This window comes from Myodes glareolus, chromosome 12 (genome assembly GCF_982192425.1).
Source record: "Myodes glareolus chromosome 12, mMyoGla1.1, whole genome shotgun sequence".
NCBI lineage: Eukaryota > Metazoa > Chordata > Mammalia > Rodentia > Cricetidae > Myodes > Myodes glareolus.
In genome coordinates, this window is record NC_142037.1 from 44,240,391 (window position 1) to 44,260,491 (window position 20,101).

At 40.6% G+C, this 20,101-nt stretch overlaps 1 protein-coding gene across 1 annotated transcript in view; it reads left to right on the top strand.

The window, feature by feature from the left end:
* The window catches only part of Vwa8 (von Willebrand factor A domain containing 8), a 327,640-nt gene that overhangs the window by 90,675 nt on the left and 216,864 nt on the right, over positions 1–20,101 (top strand). Inside the window, exons 10-12 of the mRNA XM_048422107.3 lie at positions 7,585–7,716; positions 11,297–11,431; positions 11,519–11,596. Of these exons, the coding sequence (XP_048278064.1) occupies positions 7,585–7,716; positions 11,297–11,431; positions 11,519–11,596 (345 nt within the window). The remainder of the gene's footprint in view (positions 1–7,584; positions 7,717–11,296; positions 11,432–11,518; positions 11,597–20,101) is intronic.

The window sequence follows — 20,101 nt, forward strand, 5'->3', positions numbered from 1 at the left end:
CACTTGTATCTGTTAGACTAGCTCAGTCCAGTTGAATCATACATCTAACTAAGCATCAGTGCTCTTATGAAAATCATCTTCATTATGATCTGCAAGTAAATTGCCCAGTGAGGAGTGGGATATTCCAAGAAACAATCATACTATACCAGATACAGTAGGATCCCTTCATACAGTAATCATACCACACCAAATATAGCAGGAACATGGCAACAGCAGACAGAAGGAAGGACAACAAATGAAAGGAAAGCCATCCTCCTGCGACTTTGCCTCTCCAGGATGTACCCAGGGTAGCTTTATAATTCTCTGGGCTGTATTCTGTAAGTTCCATTTCTGTCCGCAGCTCCTCTGACATGGCCAGTGACACAATGGGAATTGGGGAGAAAGGCAAGGTTGCTGTGCTTTAGCTGGCTAGAGTCCCTTCCAAAGATACTAAGTGAGAGGGAGGGGGGGACACAGGGGCCGTGGCAGAGAGAGTGAAACTACTCAGAAACACGCCGAAATAGGGAAGTGCGTTCATTGGTCAAGGCAGGTAACCGCCATGTTTGTGTTTAGTGCACTCCTAGGCTTACAGTTTGAGCTGGAAAAGGAATGTGAGCGTGTCTCTGAATCAACACCTGAACCTGATTGACATCAGCCATAGAAGCAGAGGAGCTCATGTTTGCCTTCAGAGAGGCTGAGTTCCTCAACATGGCAGGGAGGGCATTTTGAAGGGAGGAGAGAGAGGAGACTGGCGCCGGAACTTCTGGCGAAGTGAAGCAATGTAAGGTATTTTGTGATACAACTGGGAGAGATCTCTACTGTGAATTATCTAATTCTGTGAGAACAGAGGTCTTCATTTTTTTACAGAAAAACTCCGGTGATGTGTTTCCAGACTAGTTTAAAAACAAATTATGTAAAGTTTTAAATTCTTTGTTGTTGTTTTTCTTTTTGAAACAGAGTCTGTGTAGCCTTGGCTGGCCTGGCACTCGTTATTGAGACCAGGTTGGCCTTGAACAGGACCTGCCTGCCTCTAGAAAGCATTAGGGCAGCTTTACGTAGCTTCTCCTTCATTTTGACCTTCATGATAAAGGAAGCGGAGACGTGGTTAGATGTTGATATTACTAGCAAATATTCTAACTTTGATAGTAGGTGTTGGAACTACTTAGCTGAGAGAAGGAAAACTGCGACTGTTTGTTGCCTTAATTATCTCCAGTGCAAGCTGACCCGCAGGTGCAGCTCATCTGGACCTAGAGAGCTCGTCTGGTTCACATTGCCCTCCTCTACACGGCTATGTTAGTATTTGATGCCTTAGTGGGGCGGGCGGCACACAGGTACAGTTCGCGTGTCTGTTTTTGAGAACTCTGAATTACTTGCTACTTTAAATTTCTCTCTCCTTTCAAAGTATATCTTAAGCTGATGTTCATGTCTGAGTGTTATCTCAAATAGTTTTGATAAAAAACGTGAAAGTGTACTTGATTTAGAAAGGGTTGTAATAAAGGAGTGGGCAATTTGTTCTAACAGGACAAACCAAGAATGGTATATCTTCTCTCATAGATAGCATAGAAATTGATGAGTAGTTGCTTATGAATTATATATCCATTTAAATTTTAATATAATCATTTAATTAGTTCACATTTTAAAGGAAAACCTATTACCCGCTAAAAATGCACATAGCTAAAATTCAGAAAACTTTCCTTTTTTTTTTCTGAAGCAGCTATAGAAATGACTGGAGTGACTTCATTCCCCAGATGGTGCTTGTCACGTGACACTCCTGTTCTTAGACTGTCTCTGTAGTCATGGAATCACGTCTAGCTTTAGTTGTGACTGAACGCAAGTGCTTCCATTCTCCTCTCCCCCAGCTTTGCAGACGGCATGCCTGAAGGCAGCTCAGTAACAGATGCATCCGGGCTTCTTATGGTGTGTCTTGGCACTCAGCCCTACTTAAGTAGGGCTCCATCATGACAGTGGCTAAATTAGTAGGTTCCCTTGGAGATTTAGGAAGGGTGTGCCACTCTCGTTCATTGATAATAAAGTCTGAGCCATGTCTGTCTCTGTGAAATTTGGAAAGATCTTGCCCTTAGTGTTTTCATTCAGTTCAACAAGCATTAATTGAGCATTCATTATTTGACAAATAATTGTCTACACAGTGAATTCCAGGCATGCAGAAAGAGATGCTCCTTTTGGAGAATTTATGGTCTGGTTAGGGCAGCAGATGCTCTAGTAACATTTTAATACAGTGATTTTATAACACTGTGGTTAGAAGATGAATGGCTCTGGTAGAAGCACTGATTCGGTGACAGATAGGAATGAAATAAGCTTGTGACAATGGCTCAGGTATGACGACAGATGTTAAGTAGGACTAGCTGCTAAAAACTAGGCTGAGTTGCAAGACTGTTGTGGATTATTATTTAAGTACATGTGTTACTTTGTTTTTGCTGTGGAATATTACTGTAACTATTTAAAAGGTGTGTTACTTTTGTTTGTGCTATATTTGTTTAATTATGTAAAGATGTGTTGCATTTGTTTCACCTTGCATGCCTAAGGTGACACCTGATTGGTCTAATAAACTGAAAGGCCAATAGCTAGGCAGTAGAGGGATAGGTGGGGCTGGCAGTCAGAGAGAATAAGTAGGATGAGAAGTCTATGCTGAGAGAGGAGGAGAATGAGGGATAAAGAGAGGGAGGCAGGCACTTGGGGCCAGCCAAGCAGCCGCCAGCCAGCAAACTCAGAATAAGAAATGGTGTGTGTGTGTTGGGGGAGATTAAAAGCCCAGAGGCAGAAATGTAGCTGAAGAGAAACAGGTTAGTTTAAGTTAAAGAAGAAGAAACTAGCTAGAAACAAGCATAAGCTGAGGCCGAGCATTCATAGCTAATAAGAAGTCTCCCTGGCGTGATGTGAGAGCTGGATAGTGGTCCAAAAGAAAGCCTGGTGCAGAGGGCTGTGAGCAGAAGCGAGATTGAGAGAAATGATTGGAGAAATGAGTTGATGGAGGTGCTGTTTGTTACCATGGAAAGTGGAGGAGGGAAGTGTTTGTGAGAATAGACAGTTCTTTCTGATCTTGAGGTTTCTAGGTGGGTGTGACCAGCAGCTTTTATGTCATAGATACACTTTTTTTTAACAAACATTTCTAGATCTGTTTTGATATTAAAGATAAATTCTTGGGGCCTGCCTGCAGGGACTGGGCATAGGATGGAGCCTGGCCAGTGAGGCTCTTGGCAGGAGATTCCCAGGCAGTGATGCGGTTTGCCATCTTGGGATACCACGGCTGTCCTCAGCTGTCCTCATTGGGCTCTGGGGCCCTGTCACCCATGTCAGCAGAGCAATTAAAAAAAAAAGATAATGTTTAGGAATCATTACTGTATGAGTGTTAGTTGAAGTCATAGGGATGCATCGAATGAGCTCTGGGAACAAATAGAAAGAGAAGAAAAACTGTATACTGAATCCTGGAAACATCAGCATTTAAGGATTAAGGTGAGAAGCCTGGAGTGTTGGGGAAGTCAATAGACCTTTTATTCAGTTGAGAAATTATGGGGCCTTTGCCCAGCTTTGAGGGTGGTAAGAGATAATGGATTTTGGTTGTTTGTAGTAGATCTGGTGTGATCTGCAGAAGACCTGGATACAGGGCTCAGTCAAGTAATCAAACTTTTTGAATTGTGGCATTTTATTGATGAAGCTGGGGATGGAGAGACTATAGGAGAAGATCCAAGCCCCATGGCTGGCAGTTTGGTTGAGGTGCATCTTAGATATCCCCATGGAGATGTCAGAGGGCTGCAGCAGGCACAGGTCAACATTTCACAGATTGGAAAGAAAAAGCCAGAAGTTAGGAAAATAGATGATTTGTAGAATTATGTAGCTAGATAAGAGGATTATTTTTTAAAATAAGAAAGGAAATAGCAAGTGGTGGTGGCACACACCTTTTATCCCTCGGTTAATTTAATTGACTTGGAGGTTAGAAGCAGGCAAATCTGAGTTCAAGGCCAGCCTGGTCTACAGAATGAGTTTCAGGACAGCCAAGGCTACACTGGGAAATCCTGTCTTGAAAAACTTAAAAAGACTTAAAAAAAAGATACCTAATTTAAATCAAGTTTAAAAGGATCCTGTTCCATGGTGGTTTAAGACCGTATCACTATCTCACAATAACATACATTAGCTTTGTCCTTTTTCAATCTAGGATTAATAAATGTTTTTGATGTCTTTCTCTCACGGCCCCCTCACTAGCATGTATTCTTTTGCATGGGTTTGAACACATTAATAATAAACACAGTTAACCAATAATGCATTGGTGTCAAATTAGGGTAAGGAATCAAAATCCTTCTTGGTATCACCTAATCAAGAGCAAGCATAAGATTTAAATTCTTCACTTCTTTCTACCTGTGCCTTCCTTTGTCTGTCTGTCTGTTGTACACAGAGTCTGAATCTGTACCTACCTGAATGCTGTCTTGTGAATCTGCCCTTGAATCTCTGTCTGCCCACATCTGTCTTTAACAAAGGACTTTGCTCTCTTTTATTAAACAGTACAGAAAGCATCACATTGGGGGAGGAAAGAAGGGTATTTTCCACAAATCTTTAACAGAGTTTTCCAAAGGGTGAAGTCATTGACTCCAGCTGACCCCAGTGTACTCAGATAACAGCCTTACAGACATCTTTGTGAATAGACTGACCAATATATCCGTGTTGTATTCAATGTTTGTATGGATATTCATTTTATAAGGCAACTTTCAGCCTATTCTGCTTCCGGCAGCAGGTATAACACATGTGCATTACCTTGGGCCAGGGGTATAGAAGAGTACATAATTTAAGGTTATAGCTATGCATCGCTTACGTTGTAGAAGTTTGATTACATAGGAAATCCAGGGCAACTAAGGTTGGTTATTCTCTTCAAGGTAGGTTAAAACACACGGGCAGAGTACACAGTGGGATAGCCGTGTTAAATGACGTCAAGGTGTGTTTATTAACACTTGACTGTGAGGTTCAGCAAAAGTTCCAATCTCTTAGAATTTAAAAGGTATCTTTACCATAATGTATGCCATTTCTTTGAGTTGATAACTTTTTTTACATGGTGTTCTCCTGAGCATTTTATTAAATGTGCCTTAAAGTGACATTATCAAGAGAAGAATTAAGGAAAACTTTCAGAATAGACTGAGAAGGAAAAGGCGATAAAATAGGGAGAATGAGTTTATGAAGTTGGCAGTTGTTTTGTGACGTGGGAATATAAGCACAATCAGTAGACACAAGAACACCAAGGAGATAATGAAGATGCAGCAGGGTGTCTGCTAGCACAGTGTTTGGGGAACTGATGCAAAACATGGCCAGACTCTGCAGTGATGCAAGGTCAAGAAATGTCTGTACAGACAGACATCTTTATACGAACAAAGGCCAATGTTTATGTAGTACATGGGCTGTAAAGCTTGGGTAATGAGAGAAGGCCATTTCTAGAGCATCACTGTATCTTGTTTTGGAGTGATGTAAGAACTTCCTCCAGAGCAGGAATGACAGAATTGTAAATTGAAATGAGGAAGCTGTCTAGTAACTTGCAAGAGGAGAGTGCCAGCTAAGTTGCCTCCTGAGACCTGTTAGCTGAACTCCTACTGTTGACTCCTTGGAAGAGCAGTGGTGATTTGAGTGGCTACTGAGAGGAAAAGAGCACAGGAACAGGACCGCATACTAGGTTAGTAGTGAAGAACGTGGTCTCGAGAGTTTTTCTTCCTGCTCCACAGCCTGGAGATAGGAAGAAAGTGGATTACTTTGTGCAGTGGTTCTCAACCTTCTAATGCTGCAACTGTTTAATACGTTCCTCATGTTATGGTGACACCAACCATAAAATTATTTTCATTGTTACTTTGTAAGTGTAATTTTCTACTGTTGTGAATGGTAATGTAAATATCTGTTTTCCGATGATATTAGGCGACCCCTGTGAAAATGTCCTTTGACCCCCAGTGGTCGAGACCCACAGGTTGAGAACTGCTGATTTAGTGGTCAGAATTGGGTATTAGAGGATGAATGTGAATGCCTTACAGATAACATCAGTGTGATATATTTTATTACAAACCACAGTGTAGTTAATATACTAGAGAAAGTGTGTCAGAAAATGCTATTTCTATTTAAGTGAAATTGAGTTCATGGAAAAATTATGAAGTGTGATGTTAGTCATCCCTTTCTAAGGTATAATGAATTGTGTCTCATGCTCCAGCATTATGTTTCAGATTAGCAGTCCTCAGAATGGTAGCTCACCTGGCAAGGTGACCTCTCTGCTCTCTGAAGTGTAATCCAGCCTACTGTTCTTAATCTACTGAAGTATTTCCCTAGAGTTACCTATAAGTGTATAACCACAACAGCAAATGGTTGAGTACAGTTGTGTTCATTTCTGGAATATGCGCTCTCACTTAAACCCTTCATCAACATAAAATGTTCTGTAGCTGAGAAAACACATCTTTAATTTCACCTCTCGTCTTTCTGGAGATTGATAGCTGTTCGATCTGATTCCTTAGTTGTGCCTTGCTCCCCTCTATCGAATCTCCCCTGAAACTGTCTCTCCATGACATCCATTCTTGGTGCAATACGGAAGCAGTTCTCACCAGACTGTTGTATGCTGTGCGGATTATGTGAAACACTGGACTTCCATTTTTTATGGTAACGCAAATAGATAATTTTTTTCTTAGGTTTCTGGAACGGAGTGATTGCCTGTGCGATTTAAGTCTCCAGAAAGAAGACTATAACTGAGATGTTGTATGTTGTGTTTGATCATGATTTTCTTCTGAAAACTATTTTCTGTACTTGTAGCACACGTTTCAGTATCAGGTGGTTGTTCATTCTTTGCTCTGCTTATCTTTCATTATAGTGATCGTGTTCTAAAATTAGTGTAAGGTTTTTTCTGTTTCTGTTTTCAAAAGGCTACTTTTTCATATTGAACATACTTTAAACATGGGTCTTAATTAATTTTCAATTAATATTTCTGTTTTATCTGTCTCTGCTCTCTGTTATGCATTTTTAATATAGTAGCTGCTATGAAGGGAGGCGATCTGTGTTAGAATAATTGGCTCACATCAAGAAACAACACCTGGTTCTGACCTTTTAAGCCCAATTCCACAAAATTGAGACCTTTACAGTGCAGATGGCACCAGGTCAACTGCTGTGCAGGACTGAGTTCTGTGATTTGCTCTAGACATTTGCGCTATCTGTCTACACAAATGGGCTGCTGAGTAGTGTCTAAGTTCTGTTTTCCTGATTCTAGGGAACACATTCGCTTTGTTCTGGTTTCAGCAGCTCTTTGATGTAGGCCTGTTTCACTTAAATCTTTTCTAGAGTTGAACCATACTTTTCTAGCACAATGTAATGTGTTATCAAGAAATGTGGATTCCAAACTTGTACCAGCTCAGGAATGGAGCATTTCCATTTTCTGTGACTTTAGCGACTATTTTTATATCATCTTTAGTTATTGTTTAAGTGGAATGGTATTAGTAGAAAGTAAAATAGTCTCATTAACTTCAAGTCTTTGCTTATATAAATGATATGGAATGGTTTCAGTTCTAATTAGATAGAAATTCAGATATTTAACATTATTTCTGAAATTAAAGGTAAATTACATATCTTTCTGGTAATTTGCAGCGCTTTGAGCTCCAAGGTTCTGGAAACTCTATGCTTCCTAAGGACATTGTAAGAGTGGAGAGGATGACTGACAGCCACGGCTCCCACGCTCACGTGACGATCCGAGTGGCTGGAAAAGAGGCAACCATTAAGGTACTTCATCACAGGTTTATTCTTCCTGTCTCGTTCTGGCCACTCCTATGGCCTGAGTTAGGCTCCTGACCCTCCGGTAAGTCTGTGGCTCTGCCACACCTCTCTAGATCACCCCTGTGACTACATCTGTACCCAGAACTGTGTGCTCCAAAGTGGAAAAAGTTTGAAAAAATGGGGAAAGCTGTAACATGACGGCTGGCTTGTTGGGATATCTGTCCCGCCTGGCACCCCACAGCCAGCATGCCCCAAAGAGAAAATCATACACAGGACTCCATAAGGTTATAAACTGATTGGCTCATTAGGTCAGGCTACTTATTAGCTCTTATAACTTATGTTACCCCATTATCCTTATCTATGTTAGCACATGGCTCAGTACATTTTCCAGTGGGGCAGCTTATATCTTTCCTCTCCGGTGGTCTGGGCAGAACTGGAAGCTTCCTGCTTCCCAGAATACTCCCAGTCTCTTTGCTCCACCCCTACTTCCTGTCTGGCTTTCCCGCCTATACTGCCTGCCTGGCCAATCAGCGTTTTATTAAAAATATGATTGACAGAATACAGACAATTCTCCCACACCAGAAAGCTTTCCTTAACAAAGGTGTAGTTTACCTCTGAGAAAATCAATTGTTGGTTAATGGAAACGTTTTGTGCTGTGAGTTTTTCTAAGGAATAGTGCTTTCAAATGGACGCCTTCCAGCAAAGGGAAAACCCGCTTTTCTCCAGTGGAGTGTCACTGAGTCCAGCCTTGCCCCAGGGCAGGCCCCATGCCCAGAAGAAGTTAGTTGGCAGACACAGAACAAACTCTGTGGTGTTGGTTGCTTTCTTTCTTGTGGGCTTGTTTCTTTTGTCATTTTTATTTTATTGGTTTTTTTTTCTTGTTATTGTTTGAGAGGGGGGAGGGGTGAAGTTGAGTGGGTAATGGGTGGGGAGGATCTGGGAGGAGTTAGAGGAGGTGCAAAACATGATAAAATATATTGTATGAAAACCATAATATAATGTAATAAAACAAAACATAATGGAATAAAAAGAAATAGTGCTTTTAAATATTTTCCCAACAGAGAATCCTGTTTTCAGTCCCCTTCCCAGCTGCAGGAACCAGTTTGGACAGGAGTTGTGCCATTGGGCAGTGCTTAGACAGGGAATGTGTGTGGTCTGCTTTGTCCTTTCACTCTAACCCTGAGCCCAGGGCTCTAGGAACCCCAGGGAACCCAGCTTGAAAATTCTGAATGTAAAAACAAAGCCTGCCTTTTGTGACCAAGCACAATTCTGTTATAACAATTCATTTTAATGTGGATATTAATATTTATTCATGTAGCTATACTTATCCATTCCTTATTCATGTTATATCTATCTGGAGCCAGGCTCTCTGTAATTAGACTTAGTGTATATTTCCTTTCTCCTTACATATACTATCCCATTTAAATCCCCCAGTAGTCCTAGAGGTAAGTTCTGTATTTTATAATAGCTTAAACAGCTGAGCTGTCCTGTGGCTCCGTGTTTCACCTGTGTTAACTGGTCAGGGAGCAGCAGCCTGCTAGGACCTTTAGGAAGGTTCTGTTCCCACTGTACGCCTGTGCCTGCTTCAGATGGTTGTCCTCCCATGATCTGAGCTAGAGGCAGAATAAGGACTGCTGTAGTGTGAAGGGTAGAGGGGGGTCATGCAGGGAGGGAAAGGGAAAGCCTCTGAGGGGAGACTCAGGCTAAGTGTGAGAAAACAGCATAGGAGTGTCCTGGTGGCCCATGAGTATGATGTTGTAGGGTACTGTGGCTGCTTTAATAAAGTGTTTGGAGCTATGAGATACGAGCCAGTTGCCATAATTTGTTTTACTTGGTAATGGCTCTGTCAGCTTATTCATTGCCTGCCATTTCTTCCAGTTCACTTTCTGTGTTAGTACCATGATGATCTCCCTTAAATGCAGATCTGGTATGATACTTCCTAATTACTAGTCCTTTAGAGTTTGTTATATACAGTCCAGCCAAGCCCACAATCCTCAGCACAACCTGGGCCCCAGAAGGCCAATAAAGAGAAAATTATCCATGCTTAGGATCTAAAATCATCATCTCATAGTAGTTGAGTAGAATAGTGATTACAAGAGGCTGGGACAGTAAGGGTAAGAAAGGGATGGAGAGAGGTTGGTCTGTGCTTACTGAATCACAGCCAGGGATAAGAAGCTCCTGTGTGCAGTTGTGGGTCTATATTGCAAACAGTTAGGGCAAAGGAGTTTAATTTTTCTTTTTGTCACAAGTAAGTTAAAAAGAGAGCCCTGAGATGGTGGACGCCTTTAACTCCAGCACTTAGAAGAAGTAAAGCATCGTGAATTTGAGGCCAACGTGGGCAATGTAGGGAGACTGACTCTCTCAAAAACAAAAGCAAACCAAAAGAAATGAGAAGTTGCTGAATGGCGGTGCATGCCTTTAATCCCAGCACTTGGGAGGCAGAGGCAAGCGAATCTCTTGAGTTCAAAGTCAGCCTTGTATACAAAGTAAGATCTAAAATACCCAGGACTGTTACACAGAGAAACCCTGTCTCAAAAAAAAAACTAAAAAAAAAAAAAAACCCAAAAAACTTCTGAAGGCGGCAGACTTGATCTATATTTATGGGTGTGTGCACTACGTAATGTTTAAGTCATGTCATCATGGATTTAATATGTGTTTATGTATATTGTGTAATGTTTAAGTCAGATCATCTTGGTGAAGACCCTACAAGTTCATTGCCTTCTGTCCTTCCAGTTGACCTTTTATGTTAGTACCAGATGATCTTCTAACCATTAGTCGACATATACATAGTATAGAAACATCACATAATAACCTACTTATACACACAGTTTTTAAATTTATGTATGAGTTAAAAATAAATTTAGTTTCAAAAGCATCCCTAGAGGGATAGAAGAGATAGCTCAGTAGTTGAGGCACTTACTGCTGTTCAGAGGACAGAGTTCAATTCCCATTACCCATGTCAGGTGACTCACAAGCACCTGGAACTCTTGCTCCAGGGAATTAGATGTTCTCTTCTGGCCTTTCCAGACTCCCACACACATATGGTGTAGACTCATACAGATAAGTGAAAATCAGATCTTAAAATAAATGTCCCTAGAGAAGGAAATAGCCATTTGGGTCCAAAAACCCGATGAATCTGGGGAAAAAAGAAAAAAAAACCTAAAAAGCAAAAGCAGGTGAGTGGGAGGAAGGGTTTTCATAGATAGATACTGTCTAGTGCAAGCTAAGGAGAGAGGTGAGGGTCTGCGGGTGTGGCTTTTAAGAAAGAGGAGGCTCTAGTGTGTGATAACTTTGAATTTTGTACTTAAAACTGGAGTTTAAGAAAAAATGTTATGCTCAGTACTGTTTGCTTTTAATGACATGTTAGAAAGAACATGACATATTTTGAACCTATTCAATGGTATGAAACTTAAATTTTAGAGGAATAATTGATACAATTTAATAAGGATCATTAGGTTGGAATGGAAAAATAGTTGCAGAGAGTTGATAAGAAATCAATAAGGGTCTCTTAAGTGGAAGGTGTGTGTTTCCTATTACTAATATTTTGAGAAAAACTTGCATATATTTTACCTCTTTAAAATAACAGGTGCCAGCTGGGACTAGAGCGGTCAATCAGCCTGTTGCATCTGACCGTTTCATTCAGACTCCAAGCCACAAGCAGTTGCTGGCTGAAATGATGCAGTCTCACATGGTGAAGGATATATGTTTAATTGGAGGAAAGGTAAGAATGGCAGCTTCGGTGTAGGCGTTTGCTTACCAGCTTTGAGGATGTGGACTCAGCCCTTCCATGTCGGTGTTTCTCTTGTAGGGTTGTGGCAAAACCGTCATTGCTAAGAACTTTGCTGATATCTTAGGATACAACATAGAACCCATCATGCTCTATCAGGTATGTCGTTGCTTCCTCAAACTTGTCCTGGAAACAGGCATGCTCAGCCCATCAGAGCCTCTGACCTGTTGAACTTTTAATGTAGGTTTATAACTGGAATAACAGTCAATTGTATTTGTTTGCAAGTTTTGATAGTGCATTTTTGAGCATCTGATGTGCATACCAAACCAGGATCTGTTTTTCAATAGAGATTCATTTTATGGACATGCACCCTCTGCACACCCTGAACACATTTGTTAATAATTTGGAAGTCTAAAAATTGAAAACTCACTGGTGTTGAATGCTATCTTCTGGACATGACATGGTGCAGTTGTCTTAGGAGCAGCTGGGATTATCTGCAGGAGGCCAGCCCAAGTTTGGACCCGTTAACCTTCTCTTGTGGAGAGAAGGGAAGGCTCACACAGCAGTGCAAGGGCTGGCCACAAGCAACTTGAGAGGTCCGTCCTCCCCTCAGATACACGGGCGTTCACAGTTCCTGGACTCGCAGACATTTTCTTTGGTGGTGTAGCTGCCCATAAGTAAGTCTCCATGGTTCTATAGCTAACACTTCTGTTGTCAGGGTTTCTGTCCTGCCTGGTTCCCACATTCGTTAAGTCTCAAAGAGATCACACAGAGTTCTGCATTAACTATAAACTGATTGGCCCATTAGCTCAGGCTTCTTATTAACTCTTATAACTTATATTAACCCATTATTCTAGTATATGTTAGTTACATGACTTGGTACCATTTTCAGTGAGGCAGTCACATCTTGCTTCTTCTGTGTCTGGGCTGGGACTGTGCCCTCTTCCCAGAATTCTCTTGTTCTCATTGACCCGCCTCTACTTCCTGACTGGTTGTGCCACCTATACTGGCCAATCAGCGTTTATTTAAAATATAATTGACAGAATGCAGACCATGGTCCCACACCACACCTCACTACTATTTATGTGAGTAGATCTACTTGCTTATCATAAGCTTGGTCTGTTGTTGGTGCACTATCTGGGGTGAGTAGACAGTTGGTCGCATCTCTGCAGAAAAACATAATGCAAATAGATTATACATTATTATACTAAACATACTACAGAACTTTTGCTGCTTTGCCCAATTTTGTACTAAGTGCATTCATAATGTTGCATAAGAAGCCCCACTTTATAAGTTTTATTACATTCATTTATTTGTTTATTTTGTGTGTGTGTGCATGTGTAGAGTGCAGAAGACAACTTCAGAGTTGGTTCTCTCCTTCTGCCATGTAGGTCCCAAGGACTTCACTCAGGTTGTCTGGGTTGTTGGCAGGTACCCTTACCTGCTGAGCCATCTTTCCAACCTTGCTGCTGCTGCTGCAGCTGCTGCTCCTCTCCTTATTTAAATAGAAACTCTAATCCTAGTACTCAATAACTCTCAAGTTCTATCCTTACCTACATCCTAATAACCTGTTTTGCTTTCTCTCACTGTAAGTGTGCTTATTTTAGATACTTCACATAAATGGAATCAGATGCCTTTTGTCTTTTCCTGTGTGGTCTACTGAATTCACACCAATGTCCTGGTCATTCTTAGAGCACAAAGCAGAATCTCACTCAGTTCACAGCTTTAGAGTGTTGCCGCACACACACTATTGTGTCTTCCTCTGGTAGTGGAATTTGCGTTATTCTGGTTTCTGGTTGTGAATACTGCTGCTGTGCTCAGTGGGAAAGAGCCTGGGTCGCTTCTGTCAGTTCTGTCAGGTAATTCATGGCTCGTGACTGCTAGGTCCCAGGAAGGCGGTTTTCTTGCATAGCAGCTGTGTGAGTTCATATCCCACAGCAGCATGTAAGAGCTTTAGTTCTTCCATGTCTTCATGAGTGCCCATTTCACCTTTGGTTTCTGCTTTATAATGGTCACCCTAGTGGGTGTGAAATGGCAGTACATCATACTTTGTATGACTGAGGTGTTGAACATGTTTGTGTTTATTGACATTTTATATCTTCTTTGGAGACATGTCTATTCAAATTCCCTTGCATGTTTTTTTGTCCTTTAATTATCTTTTAATTAATTTTTAAGTTTACATTGAAAATAATGGGTTTCAATATAACATTTTTGCCCATAGGTATCCCACTTTGCTTTAAACCAATGCCTTGCCTGCTGATTGCCTCCATCCCCTCTCTGGCTGTTCCCCATTCCCCCCAATAGTCCCTCCTTCTGCTTTCATGGCATGGGTATCCAGGTACCTTCTCATTACCCCTTTCCTTAAAGTCTCTTCCTGTCTGTCTTGATCTCATTTTTAGTGTCATGCCTACACACACATACATACACACACACACACACACACACACACACACACACACACACACACACACACAGGGAGAGAGAGAGAGAGAGATTTTTGTTTATGAAAAAATGTGTTTATTTTCCTGAATGTGACATGTTGGTTGCCACTGCCACTGATGTGAGTGCTGAGTTTTGCACCCATGCAGATTTTGCCATGCTGGCAGTTGTCACGGTTCATAGATGTTCCGCTTGGGTAGCGCTGTTTAATTGCTTCCCTCCCTTGGCGGCTTGCGGTATTTTCTGGAACTGTCAAAGCTAGACCACAGGAAAGAGGCTTTTAGGTCAGATCCAGCTCAAGTCATCCAAGTCCTGTGTCCAAACTGTGTGGTGTCTTCAGCTACAGGGACCTACCCTTAACACCTGAGACGTAGCCAAGAGCTACATTGATATTAATCATCTGTAAGAAAAAGTGAAACTGTGAAATTTGCAGGCAAATATAGAACCCGTAAAGATTATGTTGAACAATGTAATACAGACCCAGAAAGACAAATCCCCCATGTTCTCTTATTGATGCTATGCAACTCAAAATTCTCAGGTGTGCACATACCACATGGAGTAACCACAGGAAAATATAAGGCAACCATAGGTGGTCATGGGGGTTGGGCGGGGAATATCAGGACATGGGAGATATGAAGTAGGAGATGGGGAAGGGGCTTCAACTGAGGAGGATGACGAGGGACAGCACCGAGGTTGTTTGGTAAGGCTTCAAAGAACCAAATTAATTTATATTTACTTAAAACTACATATACTAATATAAGTGTTTGTGTATACTTGCATACATATATACATATATAGATTTACATGTATCTGAAAGGAAGAGCCATAAACTTAAAACCCCAGTCCCAAACATAAGAAACCTCATATCAAAGGTTTGGCCAGGGTGACCTAAATGACTCCCAAAGCAATATAGGTATTTTCTGTTTTTGTTTTGTTTTGTTTTTTACTGATTCTACTATGGGTGGACCTATTTACATCCCACCAGCAGCAAGGAAGGGCTTCCCCACCCCCACTGCCAGCCTTATCAGCATCTTTTATTACTTCGTTTTCTTGATGCAGCTGTCTATGAGGGTGACACTGAATTGCTATCGTTTTGCTTTTCGTTTGTCTGATGGCTAAGAATGTTGAATACTTTTCAAGTACTTGTTGGCTCTGCATTTCATATTTTGAGAACTGTGTTGAATTTCTTAGCCTATTTATTGATTAGATGATTTTTTTTTGCTGTTCTTTATGTAATCTACACACTGCCTGGTGTGTGTTGGTAGGGTTCCCTGTGGTACTCCCAATGCTGCCCTCATTTCTAGTGCTCATTGTCTTTGCTGTGATTCCCTTTGTCAGTTCTTAGGATTATTTCCTGTTCTCTTGGAGGCTTTATTCGCAAAGTTCTTGGCTGTTTGTCTTTCTTGAAGGATTTTACCTGTCTTCCCCTGGCAGTTTCAGTATTTCAGGCCTTATATTAAAGTCTTTGACCCACTTTGAATTAATTTTTGTGCAGAGTGAGAGATACCAACCTGACTTTATTCTTCTGCAGGGGAATCTAATTTCCCCAGTATTATTTGTGAAGAGGCTATCTTTGCTCTGATGTCTGTTTTTTCTTTTTTAAATCAGAAATTACGTGACTGTCTCCATGTAGGTTTCTTTCTGCACTCTACTGACCTGTGTGTCTCTTGTGTGCCAGTGCCCTGCTGTTTTTGCGGCTGTGTAATGTCATGTGAGGTCCGGTACTGTGGTGCCTCCAGCACTGTCTTTCTCCTCAAGGTTGTTTTAGCTGTTTGTGCTGTTTCGTGTTTCCATGTGACTTGTAGAATTCTCTTCTCTAGTTCTGTGAAGAATGTCTTTGGGACATTAGTGAAATCAGAAAACTCTACTATGTTGTGGAGAGGTTCTCTTCTGGGTTATATGTTTCTTTTTTCAATGCCTTCTATGCTTAAATATTGATTTTTCTCTAATTTTGAAACTTTTCTGCTATATTTGTATTAAACACATTCTCCATGCTTTAGTTTTAATTTCATCTCCTTCTGATTGGTAGATTTTCAGGCTTGGAATCTTATTCTTAGAGTTCTTCACACTCTAGAGTTTTTGTTGTTGCTTTGTTTATATTTTTATATAGCTTTTGTACATGTTCATGTGGGTGTCTGCATCTGTGTTTATTGGTATCTGTGTGTGCACAGGTACCTGTGTGCATGTGCATGAGCGCTGATGGAGGCTGGCGGTCAATGCCAGCTGTCAACCTCAGTCTCCCTCACCTTATAGAGCATCTTTTACTGAACTACTGGCTAGTGAGGCTCCCCATGGCTCCTCTTCTCTCCTCTCTTGCTCTGAGTGGGGCTACAGCTTGCACCACTGTGCCTGGATTCTTATATGGTTTCTAGGGGGCTGACTTCATCTCCTCATGACTGCACAGCAGGTGCTTCCCCCACTGAGCCCCCTGCAGCCTCCGCAGGGGTTTCTGTGCTGGATCACTGTCTAAGCTTGTCTTCCCTGTGCTAGATTTCCTTATTTGCACTCAGCCTTGCTGGCCACAGTTAGCTCTGCACTTTGTAGTCTGACCAGTTCTCTCCTCCTCCTGAGACTCTAGATTATCTCTTCTTTAGCCAGGGAATTGGACATGTTTTAGCTGAACTTGTTGAGCTGTAGCCTTTCTTTATATATTCTGGACATTGGATCCATTCTCAAATCTCTGATCGGCAGGTGTTTTTCTATGGCTTTTCTTCTCACCTTCTTGGTGTGTACTTTCATGCACAGCAGTCCTTGTGCAGAAGCCCAGTTATCATTTCTGTTTGCAACAGTCCTTGTCCTAAGCCCGGTTATCATTTCCCTTTACTGCTTATGTTTTTGCTGTTATATTTAATAAATCACTGCCAAATCAAAAATGATGTGATTTTCCCCCTATTTTCTTCTAAGAATTTTACTATTTTAGGTCTTACAGTTGGTCCTCTAATTCATTTTGAAATTTTCTTATATATGGTCAGATGCACCTTTAATATTTTTTAGGTAGGTACTGCATTTTCACAGCACCAATGTTTAAACACAGCACCTGTGTTTTCCTCATTGAATAGTTGTGGCATATTTGTTTAGGATCCATTCATCATGAAGACAAGGGTTTATTTCGGCTCTCTGTTCATTGCCTTGTCTAAGTACCTTGCCATGATCCATTGCCACAGTGTTTGATTACTGCAGTTTCAGAAGGAGTTTTGAAATAAAGATCTATGAGACCTTTACCTGTTGTTTGTCTCCTTGATTATTTGATTATTCAGAGTCCCTGGAGGTTTCATGTAAGTTTTAGGATGGATTTTTTCCATTTGTTTCTGAAGATGAGAGTGAGCTGTTGAGAGCAGTATTGACTGTGGGTTAGCTTGGTTAGTGTTTCGTCACGCAGTTCTCCAGGCACTTAGCAGATTTCTCGGTGTTTCTTTCAGTGACAGCTTATAGTTTCATGTGTTGGAGAAGGCTGCTTGTTCGTTTCTCGGCTGCCCAGCCCTGAAATAATCACACAGAAATTATATTATTTAAAACACTGCTTGGTCCATTAGCTCTAGCTTCTTATGGGCTAACCCTTACATATTAATTTAACCCATTTCTATGAATCTGTGTATTGCCACATGGCTGTGCCTTACCAGCTAAAGTTTCGGCAGGGCTGCAGGGCATCTCTCTGATTCCGCCCTTCTTTCTCCCAACAGTTAGTTTAGTTTTCCCCACCTAGTTCTCTTCTGCCCTATCATGGGCTCAAGACAGTTTCTATATTAACCCATGGCAATCACAGCATACAGAGGGAAATCCCACATCATTCATGTATAAATCTTTTATCTCACTCATGACAGTTACTCCTAATGATTTTTAAATGGATTATTTTAGTGGATGTACCTACTGTACATTTTTAACTTATTTTTTTAAAAGAAAGTATGTAGCTGATTTCTTAGTGTAACATTCCCTACTTCTTTTACATTCCTACTTTATTTTTTAATTTTATGTTTTGTTTTGGTCTTGGAGACAAAGTCTCACCAGGAAGTTTTTGGCAGTCCTTAAACTTGTAATGCTCCACCTATCTCTGTCTCCCAAGTGCAGTGATTAAAGGCCTGTGCCATTTTGCCAGCTTTTTACATTTTTTACAATGTTTTCTCCTAACATATTTTTATCCTAATAATTTTTGGTTCTCAATCTTTGGTTCTAGTAGTGTCAACAGTGCCCTGCATATAGAAGAGTTTCTATTTTCATTCTTTGACTAGATTTGGAAGCGAGTGTGGTATTATTTACTTTCATTTTAAGGCATCGTTTGTGTATTTTACTTACTCAATTATACTTCATAATTATTTCTTGTTAACTTTTATTCTGTATGTGTGGGTTGTCTGTGGGTATATCTATGCACTACACATGTAACTGGTACTAGAGGAGGCCAGAAGATGACATCAGAACCCCTGGAACTGTGGGGTTATAGACACTTGTGGAATTCCATGTAGGCGCTGGGAATCAAACCTCAGTCCTCTGGAAGAACAGCAAATGTTCTTAACTCCTGAACTATCTCTCCAGCCCCATATGCAATTATTTTTCATACTAAATATATTTATATTAAATGTTTTTGAGCTTGGAAGATGACTCAGCAGATGAAAATGCTAGCCTCACAAACCCAAGGACCTGTGGTCACTCTCTGGAACCCTCTTGAAAGGTTAGATGTTGTGAGCCAGCTTGGAGTAAGCCTCACAGTGGCAGAAACCAGAGACCCTGTTTCCAAAAGGTGGAAGATAAGAACTAACTCCCAAAGCTTAACTTCTAAATTCCTTATATATACCATGGCATATACACACGCACATGTGTACATGCCACATGCACAGTTAATTACAAAACACATTTCAAACATTCTTATTTTGAAAAGTGACATTTAAAGCAGTTTAATGTTTGACGATAGAATACTTTGTAAGGTCCTCCTAAAGCGAGTGATTGTGTTGACGATTCCTCTCTCGTGCCTTAAAGCACTTTGTCCCTGTCCTCTGCATTGGCCCAGAGTCCCTACTACTTTAGGTAGTTCTCATTACCGTACTTCAAGGAAGATAGGTAAAATAAGAGATAAGGGTCTTTAAAATAAGTTAATGCAGGGATTTAAAAGATTTTAATATTTGCTGTATGTCTCTGTGCTCTTGAGAGATGAAATCTATGAAGATACAAATCTATGTTTACAAAGTGGAGAATATGAGGTAAGGGAAGAGCTTTAAATCAGGGTCACTGTGAGTGCTGCTTCAGGATGTGTGTGCTCATCTGGCTACAGTCATCCATAGCTCATCATAGAGATGATTGGAGAGTGGCGCTTTATTGTCTCACCACCCTGTCTCCATCATCCTTCTAATTAATTTAGGATAAAAAAGATCCTCTACCAAGTACCAAGGGAAAACTGCAAATTGATATACTTTGTGATTCATGATTATAAATATTAGAACAATTTACCTTCCCAAGTGCCACAAGACGGTTTTAGGAAGAAAAATATTTTCTCTCTTTTTAAAAATTTATTTTTATTTTTTGAGATTATAATACAATTACATCATTTTCCTCTTTCTCCCCATCCAAACTCTCCCTCATTCTTTTTCAAATTCATGGCCTCTTTTTGTCACTAATTATTTTATGCACATATATATATATGTGTGTGTGTATAGTATATATATATATATTCATAAGTAATAACTTCAGTCTACGGTTACTGGGTATGTTTCCAGGGCTGACCATTTGGTATTGGATACTGAATTAGTGTACTTTCCCTGGGGAAGACTGTTTCTCCCGCTGTGTAGAGTTGAAATATCCTGTGCTTTCCCATCCACATGAGCAAGTCTGTTGTCATCCTGTCCACCTCATGCTTGGGCTGCTGTTCTGGTGAGACTTTGTGGGTGTAGCATCTGACATTACTACAAGACAGAGTCTCACAGCAAACTCTCTGGTCCTCTGGCTCTTTTGAACCTAGTATTATTTATAAAAGTATCAACATTTTTAAACTTTAAAGTGAAACTCCTGGTCTAATAAAGCTGGGAATATCTTACAGCCCTCGTGGGGTTTTTCTAAACAGTGCTTTGTGTGTCAGTTTCCTGCAGTTTTCACTGATAGTTTTACACTTTCTATCTAAATTGTGAAACTTATGTGTGCTTTATTCTGCTATCCACTGGCAAGAGAACCAAGCAACATATTGCCTAATAATAATCTAGGTCCCTTAGCTATACTGGAAAAACACTCAAAGTATCCTATTAT